The sequence below is a fragment of the Phycodurus eques genome, chromosome 14 (assembly GCF_024500275.1).
Source record: "Phycodurus eques isolate BA_2022a chromosome 14, UOR_Pequ_1.1, whole genome shotgun sequence".
In the NCBI taxonomy this organism is placed as follows: Eukaryota; Metazoa; Chordata; class Actinopteri; order Syngnathiformes; family Syngnathidae; genus Phycodurus; species Phycodurus eques.
The window spans coordinates 15,415,247-15,439,152 of NC_084538.1; the positions used below are offsets into that span (position 1 = coordinate 15,415,247).

General features: G+C 40.4%; 1 protein-coding gene across 1 annotated transcript in view; it reads right to left on the reverse strand.

Annotated features, from left to right (window-relative positions):
• dlgap2a (discs, large (Drosophila) homolog-associated protein 2a) overlaps window positions 1-23,610 on the reverse strand; it is a 175,965-nt gene extending 152,355 nt beyond the window's left edge. The window contains exons 1-2 of the mRNA XM_061696775.1: window positions 23,487-23,610; window positions 10,831-10,885 (exon numbers count right to left, since the gene is read on the reverse strand). Of these exons, the coding sequence (XP_061552759.1) occupies window positions 10,831-10,885; window positions 23,487-23,504 (73 nt within the window). The 5' untranslated portion in view covers window positions 23,505-23,610. The remainder of the gene's footprint in view (window positions 1-10,830; window positions 10,886-23,486) is intronic.
• Between the last annotated feature and the right edge of the window lie 296 nt (window positions 23,611-23,906).

Below are 23,906 nucleotides of genomic sequence, written 5' to 3' on the forward strand. Positions count from 1 at the left end.
CGATAGATACGCTTAGAAACCAACTTCAAAAGGCAAAACATCATCCATCCATCCATTTTCTGAGCCGCTTCTCCTCACTAGGGTCGCAGGCGTGCTGGACCCTATCCCAGCTGTCATCGGGCAGGAGGCGGGGTACACCCTGAACTTGTTGCCAGCCAATCACAGGGCACATAGGAACAAACAACCATTCACACTCACAGTCCCAAATTTGATTAAATTTTTAGATTGAGAGAAATTGGTGTGTGGTCGCTGATGATGATTGGATGTATTTTGTGATTAATTCTTTGAGCTGCTGAATTGTTTGAAAGAAAGAAATCTATTCGTGAGAAAGAGCGCTGAACTGACGAGAAAAATGTGTATTCTCTTTTTGTACGGTTTTTCAGCCTCCATATGTCAACGAGACCAAAGTCATCCATATACTGCTCTAGTATATTGGAGCATTGTGGCTGATTACTATTTTTGAGATTTGAGCGATCTATTAGGGGATTTAGTGTAAGGCTAAAATCACCTCCCATAATAATTGTAGAAGTGGCTGACAAGTTTAACAAGTGTGAAAAGAGCATGTGAAAAAAGGCTGGATCATCTTTATTTGGAGCGTATACATTGACAATTGTATAAAGCTTGTTAAATATTGTAGCCTGTATAATTATATATATTTATATTTCGAGTAGCTGTTGGCTGCCAGCAGCAGTGTGGGTGGTCACGTGGTCATGACCCAGCACTCCTCTCGAAAAGTAGGGATGATTTGTAGCATTTCACACACTGCAATCACACAACAGCATTGCACATTTATTTCATAGGCTGAAGTGATAAACACTTCAAGACAAGGGCTTCCACCTATAATAATCCAAAGTATTGCTTATCTTAAATTAAACCAGAAACATAATAATACTTCACTCCACAACAATAGATGCCACATTGTAGATCTCGATCAGTGAACAACTGATGTGACCCACGGTTAAAATAAAATAGGGCTGCAACCTTTATTTTACTTCACATCGAGTTCAGACTCTGAGTAGAGGCTTGTATAATCTCTGTGATTCAGAGTGAAGGGGGAGATAAGATGTCACCTTGAATGAAAGCAGGCTCCAGTTAAACTAATAGAGAAATGAATGGGTTGCTGGTGCAGAAAATTAAGTAGGCCATGCTTTAGCTTCATGAATAGAGAGTAATGCCTGGCCAGTAGTAAAAGAATATTTATGCAAAATCTGAAGGAAAAACTAATAACATAATAGCACCACACAAGAGACCAGTGGCACTCTAATACAACCCCAATTCCAATGAAGTTGGGACGTTGTGTTAAACAAATAAAAACAGAATACAATGATTTGCAAATCATGTTCAACCTATATTTAATTGAATACACTACAAAGTCACAGTCATGCCTACGGGCAATTTAGAGTCTCCAATTCATGCATGTTTTTGGGATGTGGGAGGAAACCGGAGTGCCCGGAGAAAACCCACGCAGGCACGGGGAGAACATGCAAACTCCACACAGGCGGGGCCGGGGATTGAACCCCGGTCCTTCAGAACTGTGAGGCAGATGCTCTAACCAGTCGATCACCGTGCCGCCAGTAAGAAATCACTGGTTTTTAAATACACAAGAGAACAAAAACAGATGACTCAGTCATGAATTCAAACAACAAGGTTTGAAAGGCTTATTTTCTGTCCTTGAGAGAATTAATATGTCCATTCATGCTGCTTATTGGTGACCTATCACGACGCGCCATAGGAATGTTAAAAAGGGTAAGGGTGGGGTTTTGTGGTGATTATTTTGAAGGCTGATTGCTGGCCTAGTTTGGCTGATCACCCAAGGCATGAACAGATTCATTTACTGTGTATTCAATAAATTACAGTAGTGATAAATGGAGCGATAAAAATCTGATTCATCTACGAAGTGAGGACCAGTATATTGATACACAAACCCAAACCAAAGAAAATGGTCAATGAGATCAGAGAGGCAAGATGGAGCATGTGGTTTGCATGTGTGCCACACAGTCTCGCTTCAGACCTTTCTGTATGACGTGTATGTTTTCTCTCGGTACTTCAGTTTCCACCCACATTGTAAACAGTGTTAGATTAACTGAAGACACTATATTGTCCATATGTGTGAATATGAATGGTTGTCTATTTGTGTCCTGCACTTGACGCTGATCTCCAGGATCGGCACTGACTTCTCATGCGAAGATGTCTGGGATAGATCCCAGCTCACCTATGACCCTGAACAGGATAAATTGGAGAAATTGTATGGATTGAGAGACAAGTGAAGAAAGGAACAGTGCCACGTTTCGGGCTAGTAAAAAGTCGGCTACTCCCTGACCTCCAGACTGTGCAACAACCCCCCCCTCTTCTCTCTCACTCTCTCTCTCTCATTGGCTTGACTTTGGGTGAGAGGCGAGTTACGCCCTAGACTGGTTGCCAGCAAATTGCACAGCACATACAGTATCAACAAACAACAATTCAACCAGTCTTCAATTGAGCTAAGACATATGTTTTTACAACATGGGCGGAAGCCGGAGCCCCTGGAGAAAATCATGGGAAGAACACAACAGATTCAAGCCATAAACCTCAGAACTGTGAGGCAGACGTGCTGAACACTAGCTCACTGTGCTGTCTCGATTTGAGTATCCATAACATAAAATACTGTAGACATTTTTACAACTCATGTTTGGCAGCAAAATTCATCAAAATTTTGACAAAAATGTAAAGAAAAATAAAGTCCAAACAGGAAGCGTGGCAAGAAGGGATAATTGAGACAATGCCACAGCATTAGCAGATTTCTCTTATCATGATAACTCAGGACTGACCGATATGGGATTTTTGAGGCCGATGCCGATTCCAATATTTTGCAGAAAAAAAATTCTGAATGCTGCAGCTCGGGTTCTGACCAGAACAAAGCGGTGAGAACATTTTAGTCTAATTCTAAAGTCGCTACACTGGCTCCCAGTAAGCTTTCGAATAGATTTTAAACTTCTGCTACTGGTCTATAAATCACGAAATGGTTTAGGTTCTGAATACATGAAAGAAATGCAAATAGAATATAAACCCAGTAGGGCTCTGAGGTCTACAGACTCAGGTCAAACAGTGGAGCACAGAGTCCAAAGCAAACATACTGTCACTGGCAAAACATATGCATGATGCCCTTTAACGTTTAATGACATTACATTATTCCATTATTTTCTTTGTCATGAAATGATGACTTCAAATTAAAAACCAGAAACACCTTTCTCAGAAGACAAAACATGTCATCTTTGACAGTTGCATTTTAAAATATATGATGGAGAGAGAGAGAGAGAGAGAGAGAGAGAGAGAGAGAGAGAGAGAGAGAGAGAGATCGTTAAACTGAAGCAGGAGCCAATCTTTTTGTGTGTATACATTTATGCTAATGTTTCATCATTTTCTGCATTGTGGCTCTTTTTGTTATATTCACTATTTCCTGTATTGTTGTTTGTTTGAATGTCATTTTCTTTGTCTTATGTTGCAATGTGTAACAAAAAACAAAAATGGCAGATTTTGCTTTTGCATTTGCTTTTTGTGTGTGTGTTTATACAGGATTCAAAAACGGCATTAGTGGTGATAAGCGATTAAAGTTTGGCCTCCTGGAACATATTAATTCAATTGTGCAGGTATATCTATTTATTGTAATAGGGAAAATTAATTTGGAATCATAACAAATCAAATGTCAAACTCATGGAAAGGGTAACATGGTCCACTGTAAAACAATGATAAGACTTATAACAATAAGATCTTGCCATTACCCTGGACATGCCAATTATCATTGTGCAAATTGATTAATTCTTCAAATTGAGTGTGCCAAGCTGCTCATTCCAGGCTAGCAGAACAGGATGGCAAAAATCTGATTTAGCATGCTAACATGCCGGTGGCTGTAAATGTGAGGATAATTTTCTCTGATGATCTGGTGTTCTGGCTTCTGGGGCGACATGTGAATAAGCCTCAGCACACTGCAGCAGTTTGCCCGGCAAAGCTCTTGCAATAAAAATAAACTTATGAGTTTTCCTTTTTTGACATAGTGAAGACCAAATGAACCATTGATGCGTAGGGCTGTTTGCACCGGTTACAAATCCCAAGGCTGTCACAGAGAAAACATATCTTTTGAATATGAAACAAAACATCAATGGATTCATTATCTTATTCTTATCTTTTCCGAGTCACGGGTTCACAGGAGCCAATCCCAGCTGACTTCTGACGAAAGGCAGTCTACAACTTGAACTGGTCACCAGCCAATTGCAGGACAAAATTGTATTTGTAGAAAAAAAGCAAAAAAAAACATATAGAGACAGACAACCATTCACACTCACATTTCCACTGTCACTGAGTGGGAAGCGAACCTACGCTGCCTGCACTGAAGCCGAGTGAACCCCCTAACATTGTGGTTCAGTGTTGACTGGCATTCTTGTGCAAGAAAGAAGGCAAATTATTGTCATCAGGCTATTTGTTATGGGCACAGTTTATCAAATATTTAGCTTCTCTTGAGGCACAGGCTTCACAGTTGAGAAGAACTTTCCAATGAAAAGAAACTGCTATTGTAACCTGACAAGATCACACTAACAATAAAGCATGAACCAAAAACACACGCACATACACACACTACAAAATACTATGGAGTGGTGCTAAATCTCATAGACAGCAATGCTGGCTGATAGGAGAAGAAAACATTTCATTTGGGTGGTGTGAGTTATAGCCTCCTTATATATACTCTCATATATGACTGAAATTGTTCTTTTTTAGGTTTTATTTTTTGAGAGCTGACAGTGGACCTTTGTGGCTGTCTGTATTTAGCTGCATGGAGAAATATTAAGTATCGTTCCAATGTGATGAAACCTCAATTTAATGATGCTGCTTCATCAATTCAATTGGCAAATTGTTTTTCTACAAGTACAATTTTGTCCTACTTTGTAATTTGCAGTCCTAAAGCTCAACTTATCTACAGTCATTAATGAATGAATGATGTTAGAGCAGTGACAGTTACAATGGCAATAGTTTGTCTCCTGTCTTTTGGTTGGGACTTAAAGAAAAATTTAGACTTAAGTTAGAAGGAGCCTTCTGTGTTAAACTTATGTTGATTAAGCTGAAGATGTATTCTTACAGAAAAATAATAGGTTTGGGCGCTATACTGTAAAGACAAGAAGCAAACACTGCAGCGAGTTAGTGGTTTTTGTCTAGAACAGACTAGCATAAGTACCGAAACTAGACCCAATTTCCATTTGTTTTTGTTTTTTTACCATCTACAGCACGATTTAAAGTTCGACCCAGATCCAGTCTCAAAGGCAGGTCATCATGGACTGAGTTGAGAAGAATTACAATAAAATATTATTTGTATTTCTTGAATTCAAATAGGTGGCATGGTGGGGACTGGTTAGCACATATGCCTGACAGTTCTGAGGACCCGGGTTCAAATTTACCCTCGCCTGTGTGGAGTTTGCATCTTCTCCCTGTGCCTGCGTGGGTTTTCTCCGAGTATTCTGGTTTCCTTCCACATCCCAAAAACATGCATGGTAGGTTAATTGAAAACTCTAAAAGCACGTAGGTGTGAAGGTGAGTATATTTATATGTGCCCTGTGATTGGCTGGGGACCAGTTCAGGGTGTACGTTGCCTCTCGCCCAGAGTCAGATGGGATAGGCTCCAGCTCGCCTGCGACCCTAGTGAGGATAAGCGGTACGGAAAATGGATGGATGGATGTATTCAACTACTGTAAATGACTTTATTCAGATCACTTATACTGGATTTCATTTACTACAATGAAAGCTTAAAAAAAAATAACTTTGGTGTCTCATTCCAGCGCTCGTCCCCAAACCAAGTACAGCATTAAAGTGGTAGTTTTGTATGTCAGGATGTCATTGATAGCTCTTTCAACATGTGAGCAAAATGGACCACTGATGACAGCATGGGATGTGTAAGCAGTGTACTGTGAATTGATGAGAGCAAACTGTGAATGAGACAAAGTGATGATACAGAAAGGACAGAATGAAAATAAAACTGTACTGACACAGAAAGAAGCAGAGAATTACAAATTTGTCAACACAGCCACAGATACCAATAAAAAATATGGTTAGAATGCTGTCCCTACCTTTTATCTCATTCCCCCCAAACACCATCCATCATTAATGAAGTAAGAGAGTGATTGTGGTAAATCAACGCTTCATCTCACGATCACTCATTTTGTCAGGGACAAGCTGAGGCAAACAAACCACACACAGCAGGTGTCACCCCACCAGGCGCTGTGTAGTTCACTGACAGGAGTCCCTACAGGGACATACAAGAATAATTACACTCACATTTTTACTTTCCTGGGCAGGTAACACTGCATAGGACATCAAATCAACACTATGCCTGCATTTTTAAAAGCACACAGCTCTTTTGCTGCTCACAGTTGGTTTCTTTTCTTTGTCTGAATCAATAGTAAGATAAATCAATTTCCGGCACTCTTGAAGGCAACTATCTGAGTACACTAGGGTGGTTGTAGCTTTTCTATCTTTTGGGATAAACCTGTTGGATTTCCCGCTCAATGGCCACGATATAATCTAACTCTGAGTGTGCATGTTAAATGCCTACACCAAAAGCAAAGGTGCAATGGTGGGAGGTTTTGTACAGTATTTGATTGCTGTTAGTTTGTTTCTTAGTTAGCATGTTTACACAAGGACAACATAACAGATATCCCCATACCTTTGCAGAGAACTGAACCCATGTTTGGGTGAAGATCTGGATACAGGGATTAATATGAGGGGGTGGAAGTGCAAAACAATATAGCAAATTGTGAAACACATTTCAGAAAACAAATAATCAAAACGGCCGGCATCGCAGGGAGGGTAGGCTACGCAGATGTAACGAGATGTCCATCCCAAATATGTATCACAGTTGTACAAAATACAATAAAAAACAAATTAGTTTGTTATCGTTAGATTTAGGACTAGGGTTTGGGTTAAGGCAGTTTAGGATGGGTTAAGGTTAGGATTATGGTAGTTAAGGCTGGTGCACACCGAGGGCCACTGCCGCAGCCGATTGAACAAAGGTGCAGTGTGCGTGGTTTGGTCAGTGTTTGCATGAGCGGCGGATCGGTTGCCCACTGATTTTGCCGGAATTAAACATTTTAATCGTCTTTGCACAGTGTCTTAACATCGCAGTTTACATTCAATCAAAACGCACAGAGGCTTTCCCTCACTGTGAAAATACCGCGTCGCCTCGGCTCAAGCCATATAAATAGTACGTAAAGCATCAAATGTTGTTTTATATCAACGCTAAATTATATTCATAATGTATAATGTGCATGTTGATGAAAAAGCGTAGCTTGTGACCGAATGTATGCAAGGTAGATCCCTCGCTCGGTACGTATTATGAATGGAGCCGACTAGCTTCCTTTCAAACATCCACACCTTCCCTTTTCATTCTCGCCAACATCCTCTCTCTTTGGCAACCTACTTCTTCCTTATTAATCTATCTTTTTATGGTTTAAGAAATGTGATCAAGTACAATATATTGTATATTCAGCATCAAATGCCTATCCAGGCTCGGTGTTCAGAGCGTCAATGTGTACAATCGCTCAATGTGTGGGGGTGCGTCTGGAACTCTTAATTTTATGCGATGGTTCGGTCCAGTTGGGTTCGACCACATTGCGCATTAACGGCATTTATCTTAACGCCGCCATAATTAATAAATCACTAACCTTTTTTACCGTCTAGAAGCAGTAGGGCGTGACACCAGCCAATCATGCCATTGCCACCTAGAGGTTATGAAAAAGGTGTACACTGTCATTCTAGTATGCCAACACTATCTAGAGGTTATGAAAAAGGTGTAGCCTACACTTTCATTCCAATATGACAGGGGTACATATGCCTGCATATTTGTACAGTTGTACTCATAGGTTTACATACCCAGGCAGGATTTGTGAAATATTTGTATTTTTTTTTTTTTTTTTTTTTTTTTTTTTAAGTACGACTGATGACTGAACAACAACCATCATAAATGTCTTTATGGTTATGTTTTGTTTACTGATAATGTTTTTCTCAAATGCTTGACAGTTTAATTTGAATCCCATTAAAATAAAATTCAATGTCTTTTGCCAGGTCCTTCATGTTTTCTTTAAAGAATTGTATCCATCTTACAAATTCTGCCTGGGTAACCAAACATATGAGCAAAACTGTGTGTTTTCTCATTTACTAAATAAAAGTAGGGCTGTGAATTTCAAAATAAGAGCAAGTAAATAAAAAGAAAGTATTAAGTGTTCTAATAAAGTGCTTAACTTCAGAATAATTCTTTAAAAACCCTAACAAAATACATATACTATTTCATGTTTTCATGTTTTATACACGAGAAATTACAGCACATCAATATTAGCTCAAAAAATATTATTATTATATTGGTTTAAAAGTGTATATCATATTTGGGTTAACTAAATCACATCATAAACTCTCATTATAACAGTACACTTACACCACTGCACCATTGCATTATGATGGACATAATTATTTGTTAATTATTTATTCAGAAATATGTTGATTGTGAGGAGTTAATTGTGTGTGTTTGGGCTATTGAGGTCAAATGAAGAGCACTACTTGGCTTCAAGCAGTAGAGGCATGATTGATTCATGAAATACAGTATGTAGTTGATTTACAACTTGTTCATCATCAAAAGACAGACAATAATGTAGACAATGACGTCATCTGGAGTTAGAGCATTCAGCATAAAAATAACAAATGAATGATCAACTGATTTTTAATCATGGTAGACATCAAGGACATTTAGTCAAATGACCATCCCTATTTACAACCATAATAAAAAATCTTAAAGAATCAAAGTTGACAGTGTCAATCAAAACTGAGCATAATTCATGATTTACTTCTTAAAGAAAGATTTTTTGATACAGCTCTTGTATTGGATGGATTGTGCTGGCATACCTAAATGATCTAGAATCTAGACCACAGTAGGACTGAATGAAATGAGGGCTCATCTAAAGTGAGCACAGTGTATGTGTGTGCACAAAAGCAGGCTGGACACACTGAGAATAAAAGTGACCATTAATTACAGCAGCTAATAGAGGGCCTGTTGATTCAATCTTGTGTCAGTGAAATTTACTGAGCAGGATGAGCAAACTCAGACAGAACATGCAAAGCATTGACAAGGATGGCCTCAGACTCATGCGAAAGGCACCATTGGACTGATACACTTCAGATGTTAGAGTCAAAAAGTTGGGGAATGTTAACTGCCTATTTAAAATGATTTTTATCAAGAAATTCCCATGTGAATCCAACTGTTCTACAATGTTCATGAAAGTATACTAGATCTCATACAAAAGCGTCCCCTGTTAGGTCTATGGCTATGCAATAAGAGTATCATTCTGTTTTTCATTATTCAATGATGATAGTAAAGATGAATTGACACTCAAAAATAAAAATGTCCAACTTTGTAACTGGAAAAGGCAGTAATGGATAACGGAAGCTATGGCTATTTACTCTATGTATGAAGTACTGCAGTGTGGTTCGGTCACTCAAGCAAGGTATGATAATAAGAGATTATGAAGGCAAAACAGTAAATTAAAAAAAATGCAAATATGATAGAGGGGCTTCCCTCCAGTCTCTCCAGTCTCGCTCAGTCTTAGAAAAATTGTGTGACATTGTAAACACTATAAAATAAATTTTTTAAAAGTGTTCTATCTACAACATTAATAATTAGTAAAATGCAAGAGCAAGACAATACCTGTAGTCAAGGACGGTGCCACAATTTCAGCATGAACAAGACAAATGATGAGACTGATGAAATACTAACGCGCAAATTAAGTAGAGGAAGTATATTAAAATTAGAAGTGGAGGGAAACACTGATAACAGAGAGTGTACGATACGATACTGACAAGCCGCATCGCCACAGTTTCTTTGCACAATCGTATGAATATGACAAACAGATGTGACCTAGAGATGGCAAGCAGATGGAGGAGATTCGTCTTTTTCAAAGTCGGTGATGGATTTATAGGTGCTCAAAACCTGCCCAGGAGAGGGCGCGCTTTCTTCAATTGAATAACCCCATGCAAAGGACACTCGTACGCACACGTACACACAGACACGCGCACGCGTAGCTAATTAAAAAACCCAGCTGCAGATGTCAATCTTTTTCCAGACATTACATTTAAAGTCTCCTCTCATCTTACTTGCACTTCATTTTTTCAGTAATTCTTACTGCACTTCAATCATTTAGTACATTTGCCACTGCATGTCATTTAACGAGGACAGACCCACGCCTGTATTCACGAATAATGTGTGCTGTCATTAAAACAGGATGCCAAGGTAATTGTGATAAGTGGAGAGAAAGTGACTTGACTAAATTAAATGTGTTTGCCTGTATACTGCATGTAATATGAAATAACATTTTTGATCGCCATTATTTAATTAAACATCAAATTCAATCTTTCAAAATGCAGGACAGTTTACATTAAACTTTTTAACGTTCTCAGGCTCCCTCAGCAAGGTTGATGCGCCCTTTGCTAGTCTGCCTTAGTGCCACTTCTGAAAATGTTTTGTGCAAGAGCCAAAGCTCCGAGAAAGTAGTCATCAGCTCCGAGAAAGTAGTCATCAGTTTAGTTTTTGTCATACACAGAAAGACGTAGCGGACACTCTCCCTCTGCAGTGGCAGCTGTCACTATGGGGATAATACAGTCACATTTGAAATAAAGCAAACTAATGCATGGACATAATGTGTTGCATCTGGTTCATATTCTCACATCACCATACCTCATGTGCTTTGAGGAGATGGTCCGTTTTTGTGTGTGTTTTAAAACAAAAACTATATATATATATATATATATATATATATTTGTCCTTACCTGCATTCCTGTTTAGGAAGATACAGCAATGCTTCTGAAGAATGCCTGGCAGCACCTGTGAAGAAACATGAAACAAGTCGTCATTATTAGCAACTCCAAGAAGAGAAAGAGGATAGAATAATTAAAAATTTACAACAATGCAATATAGGAACACAGCAGTTTACACGTTGACATTAACTCCTCCTGTGAGTCTAATGTAATCTTCAACAAGATTATCTGAGTAGCTGACCACCAACAACATCCTGTTTGCAAATTTCAGTCTGCAGTCAGTGATCTGTTAAACAGAACATGAAGAATGCATAACATACATTCTTGATGCAGTAGGATTTAAAAAGTAGGGGGGGGGGGGGGGGGGGGGGGGTAACAATATGCATCACTTCAACAAATGTTGAAGAACCAGGAAGTTGAAACAGCAAATACAAGAGCCAATTATTGAACTGCTTATTTGCCCGAGGCTCCTCATTCTAATCAATAATAAAAGCTTAACATCTACCCACTAGGGTAATATAACATTCTAATTGATATAAAATACCATATTAGCTGATAATAATCTGACCCCCTGAGGACCTTACTTTGAAACCGCATCCTTTTTAAATGCGGAAGTGCAGAATTGGACAATAAACGACTTAGATTACCTTCAATGTTAACTGGATTGTTTGAGTATGTGCATGACACTGATTATCAATATTAGTATTCAAACGGCTTTCTAGTAGAAAGAAGCCCAGAGAAGAAATAACGTGGCTCAGCAGGTGCTATCAATTTCCCCTTTGTCCTTGCTACTGAGTGACTGATCCATTGTTGTAAAGATTCCTTTAGCAATATTGACAGACTGCCCCTACTCTTATGATTTGAAAGCTAACATTCCTCTACATTGGCTCTAAGAAATCTAATTTGCTTTAGTGCTAACTGAGAATGAACTAGACATGATCTGATAAGTGTCTGTTTTAATGAGGTAAAGCAGTGTACTAAGATACTGTATCGCTCAAGACAAGGAATACGCCAGACTGAGAAAATATAGGAGACGCCAGAAAGTATACGCCCCAGCCTGTATGCGCCACGGGGCTAGTTTTTAGTCCCGCCCAAAGCAAAAATGAGGACAACTGAGATTGTGAAAAACTGTTTAATGTTATATATGTCATATCATGTTTTATTTCACTCCCTACTGGTTGTTTTTTCTTTGTTGCAGTTTCTTGGAGGTGATCAGTGGGTTTTTGTTTTTCCTTCTATTATAGCAACTTCCTCCTGTGGCACTATTGTCCATCTCTTTTAGTTTGTTCTTGTACTTTGTTTTTTTTTGTTTCCCATGTCAGCCTTTTGTCATGTTGCCTTTTTGTTGTTAGCATTTGAGGGTTCAACTCACTGCGTGTTCACGCGGTTGTGACAATATTCAACAATTCCGAACTAAAATGTTCTCTTTGCACGTTTTTAGCATGTATCTTCAAATATATTTACTGTATTAATAAACAAAACAAAAAATATTTTATAGTCCCTTTAACTGCAGACTTTCAATTTTAATTTGAGGGTATATACATCCAAATCAGGGGAATGGTGTAGGAATTACAACAGTTTGTATATTTATTTGCCTGCCACTTTCTAAGGGCCCAAAAGTAATGGCTGAAATTAACCATCATAACTCAAACTTTAACTAACTAATACTGGTTACTAATTCTTTGCAGTCAATTGAAAAGTCTCAGTCTCAGTTGCAGAAGTCTGAAACGCATCAGACATCACCAGACGATAGATTTCATCTCTGGTGATGCTCTGCTAGGCCTCTACTGCAACTTTTTTCAGTTCCTGCTTGTTCGTGGGGCATTTTTCCTTCAGTTTTGTCTTTAGCAAGAGAAATACATGTTCAATCGGATTCAGGTGACTGACTTGGCCATTGTATAACGTTACACTTCTTTGCCTTAAAAAAGTCTTTGAGTCCTTTTGCAGTATGCTTTGGGTCATTGTCCATCTGCACTGTAGATTCATAGTCCTCAGCCTCCCTGGTAAGGTCTAACAGCCCCCTCTGGAGAGGAGGTTGTATTGGGAAGGCGACACACTCACTCACACACCTCGGTAGGGTCCAGAAGGGTGCATGGGTGTTCGCCCAACCAGCCTACATGTGTTATGTTGACTAGGAGTAGATGTTTGACCATTTCCCTCAGGGAGAGCTGTGGGAGAAAGGGGGACTGGACCCTGTTCAGTACCTGTAGAACTTGGCCAGAGTCAGAAAGTCATATCTGTTTCCAGTAAGGGTTGGACTCAATGAATGCTGTCATTTGTTACTGATTCTGTGTTCATAACCTGTATGGACAAAAGGTATCTGTGGTTTGGTAGCCTCAGTCATGGGGTGATTTTCAAATCTGGAGCAGTTTGCAGCAGAGTGTGAATCACCTCCAAACCTGAGATCATGTGTCCTCAGCCACAAAAGAGTGGAGTGCCCCAAATGGAGTTCGAGAATTGGAGATTGAAAGGCAGATTAGTGCAGCATCTGCAGTGATGCAGACTCTGCATCGGTCTGTTGTGGTGAACAAGAAGCTGAGTCAGAAGGCTAAGCTCGATTTACTGTTCGATATTTATTGCTTCTCTCACCTATGGTCACGAGCTGTGGGTAGTGACTGAAAGAAAAATAAATTAGTTTTGAGATGCCTAGTCAACTGGGAGGGGGCAAGAGGGCACTGCTCCTCTACATCGAGAGTCATTCATCTTTTGTGTGAAGTGCTGTCCTTTCAGTTCTGTAGCATTTGACTGCATGTGGGCAGATGATAGTATACCCCTCTCTACATCAGAATGTCTCTTTAGATTAGATAGATAGATAGATAGATAGATAGATTGATAGACAGACACTAATGTGATACAAGAGAACATCTTTCTATCTTACAATTATGACAGAGTAAAGGTTACCTCCATGATTTCTCATAGGTCAACTCAGCCACAAATTTCACCTCAGTAGTCAAGTGTGAAACACGTGGTGGCTAGAGTTGAATAGCCTTTCAACACAGCGGAAGCATGAGTTGATTTGTGGTGACTAAAGCACTTCTAATTGATGCTGGTTGACAGCTATGGAGGAGTGTGGAGAACAAACTGTCAGTGCCTCATCTGTGTCTCAGACACACAGAGCTTGCCTTGTTAAAAGGATTACAGACAAGCCATCTAATTTTACATACATCAGTGATTCAGGCGTCAGTGTTTTGCCTGTTCAAGCAGGGAGGATTCATGACAGACACAATTACAAAATACACATGGACAATCCCAGGGACACATAACTGGGACATTTATATTTGGGGCCGCTGAAATGCAATTTGTTTTCTCACAGTAATCATCAATTTGAAAAGATGGATCATTTGAATCACATTTTATGAAAAGTCTAGTTTTACATTATGCACACATACCCTCATGTCTAACTTACTTGTATCGCAACTAAGTGGTTTTATTAAACCACTATAGTCCACCAGTTTACTTACGTTTGATCGGTTTTGCTAAACATCCAGAAAAATATGTTGATCCTCAAAGATATTTAAAGTAGAGCCCTTTATAATGGCCTCAGAATCTTTAAATAAGATTTCATATTACTGATTCGGCGGCACGGTGTAGACTTGTTAGAGCATCAGCCTCACAGTTCTGAGGACCGGGGTTCAATCCCCGGCCCTGCCTGTGTGGAGTTTGCATGTTCTCCCCGTGCCTGCGTGGGTTTTCTCCGGGCACTCCGGTTTCCTCCCACATCCCAAAAACAAGCATTAATTGAGAACTCTAAATTGCCCGTAGGTGTGACTGTGTGTGCGAATGGTTGTTTGTTTGTATGTACCCTGCGATTGGCTGGCAACCAGTTCAGGGTGTACCCCGCCTCCTGCCCGATGATAGCTGGGATAGGCTCCAGCACGCCCGCGACCCTAGTGAGGATAAGCGGCTCAGAAAATGGATGGATGGATGGATTACTGATTCGCTGTCCCCATGATCAATGATCCATCATGCTCTTTCCGAATGATCGGATGCTTCTCTCTCATTCTTGTATTCCTACTTTTTACAACCGCCTTGTTAAATAGTTTTCATTTTACACATGCAGAGAAAAAAAGAGAGATAACACAATACTGTAGGAAGCCTCCTCCCAGTGGGACATGTCCTTAACACCTCACCAGGGAAGTGTTCAGGAGGCATCCTAACGAAATGTTCGAGCCACCTCATCTGGCTCCTGATGTGGAGAAAAAGCGGCTCTACTCTGACGCCCTCCCAAATTACTGAGCTTCTCACTCTATCTCTTAGGGAGAGCCCGAACACCATGCGGAGGAAACTCATTGTATTGTAACTCATTGTATCCGCGATCTTGTTCTTTTGGTCAAAAGACCTCATGACCGTAGGTGAGGGTTGGAACGTAGATTGACACCTTTAAGCTCAGCTCCTTCTTCACCATGACAGACCGATACAGAATCTGCATTACTGCTGACGCTGAACCGATCCACCTGTCGATCTCCCGCTCCATTCTTCCCCCACTTGTGAACGAGACCCCAAGATATTTGATCTCCTCCACTTTGTACAGAGGGCACTCCACCTTTTTCCTACTGAGAACCATGGGCTCAGATATGGAGGTGCTGATTTTCATCAGAACCGGTTCACGCTTGGCTGCGAACCGCTCCAGTTCACGAGTTGAGTTGAGAGTTGATGATAATGGCCTGATGAAGCCATCAGAACCACATCATCTGCAAAAAGCAGAGATGTAATACTGATATCACCAAACCGAACCCCCTCAACGTCATGACTGCACTTAGAAATTCTGTACATAAAGGTAATGAACATAATCTGTGATAAAGGGCAGCCTTGGCGGGGTCCAACTCTCACTGGAAACAAATTGGACTTACTGCCGGCAATGCAGCGCAAATCGTACAGGGAACAAACAGCCCATATTAGGGGGTCCGGTCCCTCATCATACCAGGGAGGCTGAGGATCCCCATTTAGTTGGAATACACCCTCTGGTCCCCCTTCTGAAAAAGGGGGACTACCACCACGATCTGCCAATCTAGAGGCAATACATCCTACCCGTGGGGCATAGGTGCTCATCACATTATACATAAACCCCTAAATTTCAAGTTTCAGCCTCATCACTCGATCTAATATTCTTTTCACCTCCAAGACATTCTTAGCTAACACTTCTTTTCAAATAACCCCTACTCCATTTCTCTTCCTATCTACACCATGGTAAAATAATTTAAACCCTGCCCCTAAACTTCTAGCCTTACTGCGTTTCCACCTGGTCTCCTGGACACACAATATATCAACCTTTCTCCTAATCATTATGTCCCGAGATTTTCCCGTCATTGTCCCAACATTCAAAGCCCCCACATTCAATTCTAGGCTCTCTGCTTCCCTCTTCTCTTTCTGCCTAAGAACCCGCTTTCCATCTCTCCTTTGTCTTCGACCCACAGTTGCTGAATTTCCACCAGTGCCCTGCAGGTTAACGGTGCCAGGGGCGGGCGTTGTTAACCCGGGCCACGACCGATCCGGCATGGAATTCTTTAGACGAACGCTCATATTTGTTTAGCAAAGTTTTAAGCCGGATGCCCTTCCTGACGCAACCCTCTGCATCTACAGTTTGCACTGGCTTGTGGCCCCCCATAGGGCTGCATTTGACCATGCACTGTCTGGGCTTCCTTTATATTAGAGTCTGGGTTAGCCAGTGTAGTGTTTTCAAGAATCAGTCTTGTGCTATATTTCAGTTTCACTTTTACCAATCGATCAACACACAGCTAGTATCCATTTAACATTAAACTATATTCTTCTTCGTGTGCTTTTCTTCGCCTCTCTTCAACGTAATATTTTACATCATGCCCCTTAGTGTTCCAACTGAGATACTACAGTTGGATAAAAGTGTACCTTTATAACAAGATGACAACCTTGTGTTCCTTTAAAAAAAAAAATAATAATAATAATGCCTTATGTTTTTGATACAAAAACTACCAAGTTTAAACTGAGATCTATTTATATTTGTGTTTGAATTTCCTCACTAGAAATGTTTGTAGACAAGAGATGGTAGGTTTCCTGCTATATTCACAATGTGAATTTAAGAAAACTTGATTTAAAATTGATTGAAAAATTGTTGATTATCTAAAAGAGGAAACCAATTGGTTGTTCAATATTAAGTGAATGTCTCATTTTCTCTTGTGTATTCATAATTGCTCTTTAACAAAGCAAAAATACATTTTATCCTTGATTATTCCGATAGACTTGTCAGTAGAATAATCAATTACTAATTGCAGCACTACTGGATGCAAATTCTTATTTGTGACAGGTCTGTTTACTGTCACTTCAGAAATCCATCCATTCATCCATCCATTTTCTGAGCCGCTTATCCTTACAAGGGTCGCGGGAGTGCTGGAACCTATCCCAGCCATCATCGGGCAGGAGGCGGGGTACACCCTGAACTGGTTGCCAGCCAATCGCAGGGCACACATAAACAAACAAACAACAATTCGTACTAACGTTCACACTTCAATTAACCTACCATTTTTTGGGATGTGGGAGGAAACCGGAGTGCCCGGAGAAAACCCACGCAGGCATGGGGAGAACATGCAAACTCCACACAGACGGGGCCGGGGATTGAAACCCCGGACTCTAACCAGTCGGCCACCGTGTCGCCCTTCAGAAATCCATCCATCCATTTTCTTCACCGCTTCTCCTCACTAGGGTCACATGCTGCTGGCGCTTATCCAAGCTATCTTGGGTGAGAGGCAGGGTACACCCTGAATCGGTCGCCAGGCAATCGCAGGGCACATAGAAACAAACTATCATTTGCACTCACATTCACACCTACGGGCAATTTAGAGTTTCCAATTAACCTACCATGCATGTTTTTGGGATGTGGGAGGAAACCGGAGTCCCTGGAGAAACCACCAAGGCACGGGGAGAACGTTCAAACTCCTCACAGGCGGGGCTGGGATTTGAACACCGGTCCCCAGAACTGTGAGGCAGATGTGTTAACCAGTCGTCCAACGTGCCGGCGCCACTTCAGAAATAAAGTGAGAAAAAGTAAGTTAATGTCAAACCCTGTTTATTTTCCATTACAACATTCAACTCTGCCTACTGGGCCAATTAATTTTGATGCCAGTGTTTAAAATTTTATAAAACGGTGCCTGACTCCAGTGTTACACCGGCATTATTTTAGCAGCAGTACCCGTTAGACTTGCGACACTGCTGTTGGAATCCTTGTCAAAGGCAGTTAAAAAGGTAAAAACCAATCTGCACACTTTCAGCCTGACACAGTTGCACTTCGTACTGATCCATTTTTAATAAACCACGAATACGCAAGTCAAATGTGCTTTTTAGCAGGCAAAAGTGCTACTGTGGTTCTGACACCAAATCGCTACAATTCAGCTGTACACAATCATTCATTCAATCATTGTTATCTATAATAACATGAAATAAATAAAAACGTTCAATATAAAATAAATAAATAAATAAATAAAAATCGTACTCACCAGCTACGTAGTTGTTGAAGTGGCAAATAAATCCTTTACCGGGTTGAAGCATGCCAGTCAACGACAAGCATTGTCCGACATATTATCATAGTGTCCAGTTTGTCTTGAAAAGTCCGCCTTGAAAAATAATTTTTCCGTCATGTTTGCCACCTTGCCCAGCCACTGGCTTCACGTAATGCAGAGTAATTCCACTCGATTAGCTTTAAACCAATCAGAGAACGGAAAGACTCCGTCACCAGGGACCCGCTAGATACTGCTGTTTATTCAATCTCAAATCTAATTGGCTCAGATTGTAAAAAGAAGAAAGAAACAAACAAAAACAAAAAACTGAAATTTCTATTGTGTATATTTGGTATGGGCCAACAACCTTGAGTCTGAAGGCCCTTGGACGATTACATTCATATGGCAACACAAATGGAAGCAGAATTCTGATTGGACCACAAAAAATTAACCCTTAAACGACTGGAGACTGCTCAGACGATCTACACGCTATGAAATGAATATAAATTTTATGTTAAATTTTATGTCAAGTTGTTAATGCAGACCAGTGTTTTTGATGAGGGTTAGGCCAGCAGATAAGGTTCTGATGGCCCCCACTGCATATACATATACTACATATACACAACAAATTGATGGATAATTAAATTTGAAATCGGAGGTCAAGGATAATAGTTTGTACAACTATTGTTCAAGTTACTGTAAAAGATGTTTGGTAACATGAAATACCTGCAATATCTCAATGCTATTATTCATTACATATGAGAGTTTAATATTTTGGATCACAGTTTAGCAAGAATAATGGAAGTTGAGGCACATGATTTGTTTGCGGGCCACATCATTTTAACACAGTTTGGCACCTGTGCATTAAGCTATTATCTTTAAAATGTTTTCAACAGATCATTTCAATCTTTTGCAGATCAATAACCTGACCTTTCTGAATCAGAGTAAGAGTCACACAAGGAATATGTTGTTTCAGGTTGTTAAAGGAATGAGAAGTTAGTCACTGTAGATGTTTGGGTTAAATAGCTTGTTGCACATGCTTTTATAGTCTAATCAGTGGAATAATTATCCTTACCAACTGTATTTGCTTATATAAATCTGGAACTTTATGGTCTGTGAATATTTCCTTATGATCAAATGTAGAATATGAAGCTTTTTACCCGCCCTAAAGGTAATCTTCAAACTATGCTGAAAATACATCTAATCCTCTTAAAATAACTCCTATTTCTCTGCAGCTGAGCTCAAATTCTGAGTTGCATCCAAGCGTCAAACATCTTTATCAAATGTATCATTCTCTCCCACAGCCAGAATGAGGGGAGTTTTCTCATACTTGCCGACCAATATCACCACTGAGCCTCCAAAAGGAGTTCATATATTTTCTACTATATTATATGATGTTGAGTAATTGGTCCTTGATAGCTGCTTGATAGGACTCCTGGAGAGAAGCATGTCCTACTGTACACCACTTGATGAAATTGGAGCTAAAATCTTTTATACCTGTTGATGATGCTTAATTTATGAGTGAAGGATTCTGTCAAGGTAACATGGTCAGCATCATTGCTTGGTTTAAAGTGGGGGTTATTAATTAATTTTGTCAAGGGGCCATATGAGAAAATTTAGTATAAATGTAGTGTAGAGAAAATGCCAACATGCTAACATAAATTGTGTTGCATATTGTGTGTCAACCTTGTGTCAACCGTCGAGACCTTCAAGTTCCTAGGAATTACAATCTCTCAGGACCTGAAGTGGGCGAACAACATCAACTCCGTCCTCAAAAAGGCCCAGCAGAGGATGTACTTCCTGCGGCTTCTGAGAAAGCACGGCCTGCCACCGGAGCTGCTGAGACAGTTCTACACAGCGGTCATCGAATCAGTCCTGTGTTCTTCCATCACAGTCTGGTTTGGTGCTGCTACAAAAAAGGACAAACTCCGACTGCAACGGACAATCAAAACTGCTGAAAGGATTGTCGGTACCCCCCTACCCACCATTGAGGGCTTGCACGCTGCCAGAACTAAGACAAGGGCGTGCAAAATCCTCTCGGACCGTCTGCACCCCGGTCACCAGCTCTTCCAGCTCCTTCCCTCAGGTAGGCGCTACCGATCAACGCAAACTAGAACTAGTAGACATTCCAACAGCTTCTTCCCTCTTGCGATCAACTTCTTAAACACCTAACCTATAATTCCATTACAACAAGCTGGCAATTTTTTGACTTGAGTTCGTTGTCACATTTCTGTGGGGCCAATTATGTATTACTCGTGCACTCACTGTAGTTGTCTCGCCATGCTGCACTATTTGCATATACTGGCCACTCATGCCAGAGTAGCATCTGCACCATTTGCACACTGATTGAGGAGTATCTGTAACATTTGCACAACCGACACTGTCCCAGATGATCGCACTACTCGTCACTCTTAAACCGCATACACTCCTTTGCACAATGGTCATTGCACCGGACTATTGCAATATTAGTCGTTCGAACTGCTCTAAGTGCTAGAGGACTCTGCATCTTTTTGCACAATTGTTTTTTGTCAATGTCTTTATGTCCCCAAAGTGTTCTGTAAATTGACTGTCTGTTGTACTAGAGCGGCTCCAACTACCGGAGACAAATTCCTTGTGTGTTTTGGACATACTTGGCAAATAAAGATGATTCTGATTCTGATTCTGATATTAATTGAATGCATTGATATAAAGCAGTAAATTGTAAAAGTTGAGGAATGCTCATCACACACCTGTTTGGAACATCCCACAGGTGAACAAGTTCATTGGGAACAGGTGGGTGCCATGATTGGGTATAAAAGCAGCTTCCCTGAATTGCTCAGCCATTCACAAGCAAAGATGGGGCGAGGTTCACCTCTTTGTGAACAAGTGCGTGAGACAGTTTAAGGACAATGTTCCTCAACGTACAATTGCAAGGAATTTCGGGATTTCATCATCTGCGGTCCATAATATCATCAAAAGGTTCAGAGAATCTGGAGAAATCACTGCATCTAAGTGGCAAGGCCGAAAACCAACATTGAATGCCCGTGACCTTCGATCCCTCAGGCGGCACTGCATCAAAAACCGACATCAACGTGTAAAGGATATCACCACATCGGCTCAGAAAAACTTCAGAAAACCAATGTCAGTAAATACAGTTCGGCGCTACATCTGTGAGTGCAACTTGAAACTCTACTATGCAAAGCAAAAGCCATTTATCGACAACACCCAGAAACGCCGCCGGCTTCTCTAGGCCCGAGCTCATCTATGCTGCTTATATAAATCTGGAACTTTATAAATCTCTGTACTGATGCAAAGTGGAAAAGTCTTCTGTGGTCCGACGAGTCCACATTTCAAATTGTTTTTTGAAAGATTGTGGACGTCGTGTCCTCCGGGCCAAAGAACCATCCGGACTGTTATGGACGCAAAGTTCAAAAGCCAGCATCTGTGATGGTATGGGGCTGTGTTAGTGCCAATGGCATGCTCTTCCACATTGAGAGGAGCCAGATGAGGTGGCTTGGGCATCTGATTAGGGTGCCTCCTGGACACCTCCCTGGTGAGGTGTTGCGGGCATGTCCCACCGAGAGGAGACCACGGGACGACCCTGAACACGCTGTTGAGACTATGTTTCCCGGCTGGCCTGTAAATGTCTTGGGATCCCACCGGAAGTGCTGGATGAAGTGGCTGGGGAGAGGGAAGTCTGGGCTTCCCTGCTAAAGTTACTGTCCCTGTAACCTGACCTCGGATAAGTGGAAGAAAATGGATGGATGGATCGATATCACGATAAACAATAATCTTCTTGTTTTTCAATGCCTCTGAAATCATAAAAAATAAGGCCTGCCATTATTATTTTTTTATTATTCCATTTTATTTTTTGCTTTTAAATCATTATTGTTGTTATTATTATAATGGTTTCTGAAATAAATAATAAAGAGCTGCAAGACTAGCCTGGTTTACATCAGAATCAGAATCATCTTTATTTGCCAAGTATGTCCAAAAAACATACAAGGAATTTGTCTCCGGTAGTTGGAGCCGCTCTAGTACGACAACAGACAGTCAATTGACAGAGAAAACTTTTGAGACATAAAGACATTGACAAAAAAAAAAAAACAGTCACTGAGCAATAAAGGGATGCTAGTTATCTCGTAATGCCGGTACATTTTTTTTCTTTTCTTTTGGCGCCTTCTATTCCAATTATAATCGGTTTAGAAGCCCAAACTGAATGACAATGATCCATATAAATCTCAATCGGAATAAACAGGCCGAATCTGAATGACGTTTCATTTGGTTTCACAGGGGTGTAATATTCCTTTTGTCAAACCGATCAGAAATACATTTTCGGCATGTATAGCGTCACTCAGAATAGAGCCGGGAAAAGCTCTGTCTGCGCATGCTTCGTCTCTAATTATGATGTCTGGTGATCTGAAGCTGGCAGCAAGTGCTAAAAAGTCATAATGTGTGCTGTGCACGGTGTGTTTTTGCTGTTCTGAAACTGGTATCCTATACAACTTTCTCTTCTCTTTTATCGGAAAAACTTTCTTGGTGTTTACACATAGATCCTTCTGACATACAGTACAAAGAAGAATATTTAACGCGAAACAACAAATAAAATAGGCATAATCCCAACACCAGTGAGAGTGAACCAATACTTGCTTTATCGGTATGCAAGTGGGAATTAGCCTAAAAAACTGCAAATTATAATAACTTGTTTTATGCACATTGAGTCCTCAAATCACACAGAGCCTTTTTTGTGACACTAAAGGTAGCCCCACTCTTATTCAGTCCTGGCAAGGACTCGACAGTGCACTTCCACCCACAACGAATGTACATGAAAAACACAAGGTTCTGTGTTAAGTTAACCTTGTACTCAGCAGACTTCTTTCTGCCTCAGTTTCTCCTCATCCGTATCTCCTCTCCATCACTTAATGTAAATGCAGAAAGGTGACGGATGGATATTCATGTGAATACAATTTTTTTTTTTACTGGGCTCAAAATGAGAGAGACGTTAGCGATGTTCTTACAGTAAATGATAAGAGAGCAATGCAAAAGTCTCATTATCTAATCAGACCCCTAAACATATATACATATACTCTACACGTAGTTCAAATACTATATTTGTGTATCTGATATTGTGCATACTTACATATACATCCTGCACATAATAATAATGTGTGGTTCAATGTGTAGTATATAAATACTCAGAATACTTTCAAGGAGGGAGGGGTTTACCTTCTTAAAAGCTGGCATTCTAGGTAGATCCTCCTTCTGCAAAGTCCGTTTACATGTTGCAATCCTCAGCCAAGTTTGGAAGGTCCGTCAAACCTCACCCAGCCTGCATGGTGTTGATGCTGAGCCACGAGGTGCACAATTTTCTCCTCATTCTACCCCTCCTCACTCCAGCCCTGAAGCTGGCTCGACGAATGTCATTACCGCTTTCAAACACCGGTGGGGCTGTGGTGCATAATACAGTACTGTACTGTATGTTCAAAAAGGTTGTACTATACAGTAAATTATACGGTCGTTACAATATTCACTTGTCCAATATATGTGGCCAGGAAGACGCCTTTTTAGTGAAGGTAGATTTTTGGGTTCACGTATTCGACTGACTTGTCCCATCAAAATACAAAGTTCATGTAGCATTATGGTGTA